This window comes from Sinocyclocheilus rhinocerous, unplaced genomic scaffold (genome assembly GCF_001515625.1).
Source record: "Sinocyclocheilus rhinocerous isolate Xijiao unplaced genomic scaffold, SAMN03320098_v1.1 scaffold369, whole genome shotgun sequence".
Lineage (NCBI taxonomy): Eukaryota > Metazoa > Chordata > Actinopteri > Cypriniformes > Cyprinidae > Sinocyclocheilus > Sinocyclocheilus rhinocerous.
The window spans coordinates 198,725-206,831 of NW_015666557.1; the positions used below are offsets into that span (position 1 = coordinate 198,725).

Sequence of the window (8,107 nt, forward strand, 5' to 3'; positions counted from 1 at the left end):
TGACAGACACACATACACACACACACACACACACAGAGAGTACCTACAAACACCCGACACACTGCAGCTGTCCGTTCGGGTATGACACACACACACACACACACACACACACACACACACACACACAATCGGTATCTCAGTGTATTTGCAATATTTCCGTGTCATCAGGATGTTTGTATGCAGAATATTCAGCACAGGATGTTCTCTGCGAAAAGGGCAAAGGGAAAGTGCTTACCTCCTACTTAAAAGCCTGTATTTCAGAACAGGCTCTCTGTAATTTGTGCGTGTGTGAAGGGATTGGCCTCTGAATTTGGCGTGACGAGTGAACGATTATTACAGACTTGAACTATCTGGGGGCTGAAATCTTCTTTCCATGACCGTCTTTTAAGGAGTTGGTCAAGTGTGTGTCTCTACTTGCCCTCATGCATCTGTCATTGTTTAAAAATCTTGGTATAAATTGGTATATTTATGCTGCCTTCTAAGCTATCTCGTTTTGTCCGAAATCCAGAAGGCGGCAATCCCAGAATCCACTGAAAAAAACAAAACAAGATGACAGATGGGAAATGTTGGTTATAAGTATTTTATATACAGCCAAGTATAGATAAAAAAGATACTTTTTACTATTTTTCTTAATATGTCTCGTACTATAAATTTCTTGAGCTTGTATTGTATTAAGTACATTAAAGTATTGTGTTGTTAGCTATTGAAGCCCATTTCCACTATGGACAAAGGATGACTTGAGGGAGAGTAAAAAGTTTAGAATAGTGGAATCTTCTCTTGCCTGATGTTTATTGCCAAAACTCACCTCAACTAGCTCAACTACTGTAAATCAAATTAAAAATTAGATTTTCATGTTTTGTTTTTTTTCAACCAAACAATTTGTGAAAGTCCACAGAAACAATATTCACCCACATTTTTTGACACACACACAGTACTCATTATTTGGCAACAAGGGATAAAGATGTAGCGACCATAACAGTTAAGAAGAAGGATAAAATCATGAATTTCACCTTCAAATAAGGAAAAAAATGAGCATGATATTTCACTGCATACTCGCTTGAAAAAGTACTACCCAGAAGGCTTTGCTACACCCGCTCTTTGCACCAGCCTGCCAGTATTTTAGGGAATCCCCTGCTTTGTGCGGGTGGCTGAACTACTTTGGGAGTCATAATAACAGGGATGATGTTCTCCCATGATGCAGTCCAGCTGTCTGAGTGCGTTTCATTTCACCACAGACACACTGAGGAGCAGATGCACCAGAAGACCAGCTTTAGTTTCACACAAACCCACACACAATGCTAACAACAGATGCTAAAGCAAGGTATCCACCCTCAAAGGGTTTGTTTAGTCATCCCAAGACACGGCACAAGCACTCAGTATCTCAGCTTCAAAAACGAACACTACTGCTGATCTAGAGGAAAACCATTTATCAAAACCATTATTTGTCCTCCAGCATGATTGTAGAAGAACTTCTGTGCGCAAAGATGCTTACACACTAGAGAAAGCTCTGACGGAGAATTTTGACATTTTGAGGTTGTTTTAAACCAGGCAGGAATAAAGCAAATTGATTTCTGAAAGCACTTTTCTTAAATTTTTGTTGTGTTGACAGAGTGTCACTTTTGCAAAGCCTTGAGATTTTCCTCTGTATCCTTTTCTTTTTGCCCCATCTTCTTCCTCACCATTGCACTACTATTTTCTATTATGAATAAAGAGACTCATTGCTTTATAATTCATACTTACACATTGTTAAAATGTTGTCATTCATTTTATACATATGATAATGCGTGTGTGTGTGTGTGTGTGTGTGTGTGTGCGCGCATTATAGCTACTGTTCAAATGTTTGGGGTCCGTATGATTTTTTTTTTTTAATGTTTTTAAGTATCTATTGCTCATCAAGGCTAAATTTATTTGAAATATAGTGTGATATTGTGAAATATTATTACTATGTAAAAAAAAACAACACTTTTCTATTTCAATATATTGTGAAATGTAATTTATTCCTGCGAGATCAGAAGTGATTATTTTGGTTTTCAGTGTCACATGATCTTTCAGAAATCATTCTAATATTTCTGATTATATTATTATTATTATTATTATCAATATTGAAAACAGTTATAAGGAATTATAAATGTTTGTCACTTTTCATCAATTTAATACATCCTTGCTGAATAAAAGTGTTTATTTCTTTAAAAAAAATAGGCATTGGGGAAAAAATCTAAAATGTTGTCTCAGTCAAGATTTAATTTTTTTATATTGTTAATGGTGTTAAATAAACAAACAAACAGCTGGAGAGCAGAATACAGACTTTGAGCTCATAGCGCACAGGTAAAATAGATTTTTCTTTAATTTTATCTATACTTTGCAGTATATAAAATACATTTATCACCAACATTTTCCATCTGTCCGTGCCCAACTGTTTCCATCTTAATTAAAATTTCCTTGCAATGAATTCTGGGATTGTCTTCTCCATGAAGAACTCTTTGAGAGTTGGGCCAGTAAGAAAACAACTCTCAACTTCCCACAAAATGAGTTTTGCCTGTCGGGCAATCAAATGGGCAAAAATAATTAAAAAAGAATCCCTAGACTTACAATGAAGGGCTAATATTTGGGAGAACAAACTAATTTTGTGCCATTAACTACTTGTTATCTTCAGAAAATGTCCATCTAGTTTTTTCATCGTTTGCATGAATCAGACTTTTACCAGGCTTGACCTTTTTTTGGCTTGAAATAATGTATAAAATCTAAGACCGCTCGTTTAATCTTTAGTTTTTCAGATGGCATCAGTATTCTCTCTGTTTTGTCCTCAGATCAATAATAAGGCGTGTGGGAGTGTATCTGTACCTCGTGAAGTGGCTCAGGACGCACAGAAGGTTCAGGAGCTAGTGCTGAACAGCCCTCTGGGTGCCCGTCTGCTCTCTGAGCGGGTCATTAAGAAGGCCATCCTCTCGCCCAGAACGGCCCTCATCAACTTTCTGGTGGACGAATAACGTGATAGGCCTTACTGGACTTCCAGAATGGACCGTGCGTGAAAAGACGCAGATATCCAAAGAGCCACATCACTGAAGGATTTTTGAAAAGTGAACAAATAAGGACATGGTGTACTGAGTAACTTTTCAGTTTTACAAGATGTTCTTGTTGAGTTGAAAATGAAAACGGCTTTGCTCTTTGTTGCTAAATAAAGAGGATTTTAGGTGATTTTCAGGTTAATAGGATACATGTTTTGCCCTCGTCGTCACAGACTCTAGGCTGGTCTGGCAGTGTTAGTGTTTGGTAATGAGCTATTTCTGAATGACCAGTTTTAGCCTGACATCACAACACCTCGAACAGACCTGCACTTCCTGAAATGGAGATGTGGAGATCATGCTATGCTTTCAGACAACAGTGCACTGTAAAAAAAAATCTGTAAAATTTACGGTAAAAAAACGGCAGCTGTGGTTGCCGGAATTTTACTGTCAAAAATACGGTAGCAACGTTTTTAAACTTAAATTTACAGTTAAATACCGTAATTTAATTAACTGATATAAAGTTAATATACCAACCTATTGAAGTACTGAAATCTGTTTTGTACCTTTGTAATACACTGAATTAACTGAAGCTAACGAATAGATCCCTCTTTTATAAGATTACTGTTAGACAGCTTTAGGAATGCCCATCATTCCCTTTGGAAATGAGAACGGAGAGACTTGAGTCATCACATTTCAACACCGGAGTAATTTGGCCCCTTTTCTCAGTCTCTGCAGCCCAACCCAATGACACAACGCACACTGACACCGCGCTCGAGTTAGCGTCTCGCTAACTGTTTCGACTGTGTTGCTTTATGTGTTGAGTGTCTGACCTTCTCCAAATGCATCAGAGAGTATGTTTCTCAGTACTTGAGTGAACAATAAGTTGGGAACGGGCATAAAGGAAGCCTTTCATGTCAAATGTAATGGTATGCCTTTAGGGAATTGACGTCCTGGGACACTCGCTGACAGTACCTCTGTTGTTTGGAAATATTTTTTGCCCTGTTACTCAGTAACCACACACATAATTCAGTCTGAAATCGATCCCCTCTGCTGTCCCTTATGGTCCGAAATCCAGAAGGCGGCAATCCCAGAATCCACTGAAAAAAAAAAAAACAAGATGACAGAGGGGAAATGTTGGTTATAAGTATTTTATATACAGCCGAGCATAGATAAAAAAGATACTTTTTACTATTTTTCTTAATATGTCTGGTACTATACATTTCTTGAGCTTGTATTGTATTAAGTACATTAAAGTATTGTGTTGTTAGCTATTGAAGCCCATTTCCACTATGGACAAAATTAGCAATTCTTGCAATTCTAAGTTTATATCTTGCAATTTTGAGTCTGAATTTGCATCTTGCAGTTGAGACTTTATTAGAACTAGAAGTTTGCTTCAATTGCTTTTCATCCATGTGAACAAATCAGAACTGCCAGATGTAAGCTGAGAGTTTCAAGATAAACAACTGAATTATGAGATAAACTTGCAATTTTGAGAAAAAAACAACAACATCAGAATTGCAAGATGTAAACTCAAAAATTAAGAATTCTGGGAATGTCAATTTACGGTAATTCACTGTAAATTATACCGTCTTTTCATTTCCAAAAACTGTATACTACCGTAAAATTTATGTCCAATACATGTAATGTCCAATATAGTTTTTCACCGTATATAGTAGGGGAATTTACCGTTAACCATTTAACAGGTTTTTACTGTAGCATTTTTACAGTCTTTTACCATTAAATTCACGGTCATTTTTTACAGTGTGGGATTCCTGCTGGGTCTCATAACCCTGAGCTCATCAAACACTGGTTTAGGTGACTAACTGTCCTGTATGGAGTCTTTAGGTCTTGACCATCCTGGTTGTGGTGTTAGAGCACATACACACTAAAGATTACACAAGATCAATCACTGTGAAGCAAATTATTTCGGTGGGGGTGTTGCATCACAAGTATACTATGAAAAAAATTGGTGTAGGACTTACTTTGAAACCATTTTCACTCAGAAATTGCTAGTAAATATCACAAATAAATGATAAATAATACATTGAATTAATTTTTACATTTTTAAGAATGCAAAAAGTTACACTCTGTCATGCAACCAAAATGTGAGAATTGTTAATGCAGCTCTAATGTGCGTCTACGTATTGACCAATACGAATTACTTTCAAATTTTGCTTATCTTGCTCCAACCACACCCCCAAAACACATATACACATTTCTGTCCATCAAAGAGATTGACTGTGTGCAAGTGCTTTTACCAGTTTGTGCTCTGATAATAGACAAGCAAGTACAGTTTGTAGTGGATCTTCTCGAATAGGCAAAATACTAAAATCTTCAATAATGTTGGCTAAGCCTATGTTGCAATAACAAGCCAAATATTGTAAGTAGCTTTGGATAAAAGTGTCTGCTAAATAAATAAATGTAAATGCAAATCAGAAATAAAATAGTATCATAAATTTTGCTTTAGTGTTTTTCAAGCTGCTTCATATAATGCACATGCACATTAAAGTCAAGTTATAGATTTTTTTTTCCACAACTTGTGACTTGCATGTGAGTGAAGCGGTTTATCGAAGAAGAAAAAAAAAAGTAGGCCATGGACTTGATTCTGTGCGTCGGTTGTTGATTGGAGTAAATAAATGATTTCCGAATTTTAAATTTTTTTCATAGTAAAACTAGATAATGTATTTTTTTTTCTGTAAATAAAAGAAAGATTATTGGAGTACGTTTCACAAGAAAATGCCATTTTAGTCTTTCTACTTAAAAAAAAATTCACATTTAATTCAGTGTTACTTGATGTTTCTAAGTATTTGCAAAATTTACTAGCAATTTCTGAGTGAAAATAGTTTCAAAGTAATCCAACGTAATTTTTTATTTTTTTTCGGTGTACACCATAGACATAATATATATGGTCAAATATGTATGTTCAAAATAATCTATATAGCAATAAAATGGAATCATATATTTTGGGTGAGCTATCCTTTTAATTTGAAGTTAAGGAGCCTAAAAGCTGAAACCATATTTCCATTTTTAGTGAACTGTCAGAACACACCATGTGAAACCGCAGAGCAATTAACTGAAGCTAACGAATAGATCCCTCTTTTATAAGATTACTGTTAGACAGCTTTAGGAATGCCCATCATTCCCTTTGGAAATGAGAACGGAGAGACTTGAGTCATCACATTTCAACACCGGAGTAATTTGGCCCATTTTCTCAGTCTCTGCAGCCCAACCCAATGACACAACAGCACACTGACACCGCGCTCGAGTTAGCGTCTCGCTAACTGGGTTTCGACTGTGTTGCTTTATGTGTTGAGTGTCTGACCTTCTCCAAATGCATCAGAGAGTATGTTTCTCAGTACTTGAGTGAACAATAAGTTGGGAACGGGCATAAAGGAAGCCTTTCATGTCAAATGTAATGGTATGCCTTTAGGGAATTGACGTCCTGGGACACTCGCTGACAGTACCTCTGTTGTTTGGAAATATTTTTTGCCCTGTTACTCAGTAACCACACACATAATTCAGTCTGAAATCGATCCCCTCTGCTGTCCCTTATGGCCTTATATAAGTGACTCACTAATAAAACACTGAAGAATAATTTCCCAGAAGTCCCACGTTCCTCAAATGTGCGGACTTTAAAAGGAGGAAGGGATTTTATTTTATTTTATTTTTTTGTCCCAGATGACTTGACTTGATATTTTTAGAGTGTTAATTTCCTGTGTATTGTGTCTTTTTGTACTGCATTCATATGTTCAAGTTTTTGTCGTTTCTGTCATTATTTGTGTTTGCTAAAGCAAGCAGCACTATTACTATTGCGAATATTTGAGGTTAAAGGGATAGTTCACCCAAAAATCAAAATTCTGTCATTTACTCACCTTCATGTCGTTCCAAACCTGTAAGAGTTTCTTTGTTCCATAGAAATATGAAACAAGATATCTTGAGAAATGTCTCCGTTTTGTTGACCATACAATGGAAGTCAATGGTAACCAAAACGTTTGGTTACCAAGAATCCGAACAAAACTTTATTCCTAAGTATTAATCTTTGGCACAACTCTTCGTACAGTTTCTACAAATCATGTGACTTGTTAAAGGGAGGTGTGTTATTATTTTTCTAAAGAACCAGATTATTGATCATTACTTGGCAAGCGATAAAACAGGCAAACTAAAATCCCCCAGACTTACAGTGGAGGAGTCCTAGAAAACATGTACTATTGACAATCTGGGATTCAAAATCTAACTTAAACTTATAAATAACACCTTTTAAACATAATGTTATGTAAAATATGTTAAATATTTAACATTCTGCAGTATTTCTAAGTGTATTAATTAAATAGTTAAGTAGTGTTATTGATCATGCAAACTGTCAGATTTTCTTGCTTTGATTGAAGCACAAGATGCATTTTGCACAATTGAGAACATGATCATCAGGAAATTCTAAAATTCATGTGCATTTTTAAAATCAACTTTTTACTCAAATTTTTACTGATAACAGCTCTCGGACTGTTAGAGACAACCGTACACTGTAAAAAAAAAAAATCTGTGACATTTACGGTAAAATACCGGCAACTGTGGTTGCCAGAACTTCACCGTTAAAAATATGGTAGAAACATTTTAGGTTTTACAGAATTAACTTAAATTCACAATTAAAAAAACGTATTTCATTAATTGATGTAATGTTAATAAACCAGCATATTGAAGTACCTAATATCTGTTTTGAACCATTGTAATACTGATAACCACCAAAAACAGGTGGTGATGAGAAAGTCGCATGATGAATCAAAGCTCATCACAAACAGCTCTTCCACAAGCTGAGAAGGGAAATAATAATAGGCTATATATATAGACGGTGCACAGTGTCATTCACACAAACACTAAACACCATCATGGTAACACACATGATGCTGAAATAAAGCAATTAACATTAATTTAACAGTAGATGTAAGATAAAACCCTAATGTACACAACTGATAAGAAAAAACTAAGAAGAAACATTTTATTTCAACAAAAAACATAAAATATGAAGCGTCATGCAGGGAATTCTGGGAGTGTCAATTTATGGTTTTTCACTGTAAATTATAAATGACTTTCTTTTTCACTTCCAAAAA

General features: G+C 35.5%; 1 protein-coding gene across 1 annotated transcript in view; it reads left to right on the forward strand.

Annotated features, from left to right (window-relative positions):
* The window catches only part of lars2 (leucyl-tRNA synthetase 2, mitochondrial), an 83,832-nt gene extending 80,453 nt beyond the window's left edge, over positions 1–3,379 (forward strand). Inside the window, exon 20 of the mRNA XM_016544139.1 lies at positions 2,808–3,379. Coding sequence (XP_016399625.1) covers positions 2,808–2,987 — 180 coding nt within the window. The 3' untranslated portion in view covers positions 2,988–3,379. The remainder of the gene's footprint in view (positions 1–2,807) is intronic.
* The last annotated feature ends 4,728 nt before the right edge of the window (positions 3,380–8,107 follow it).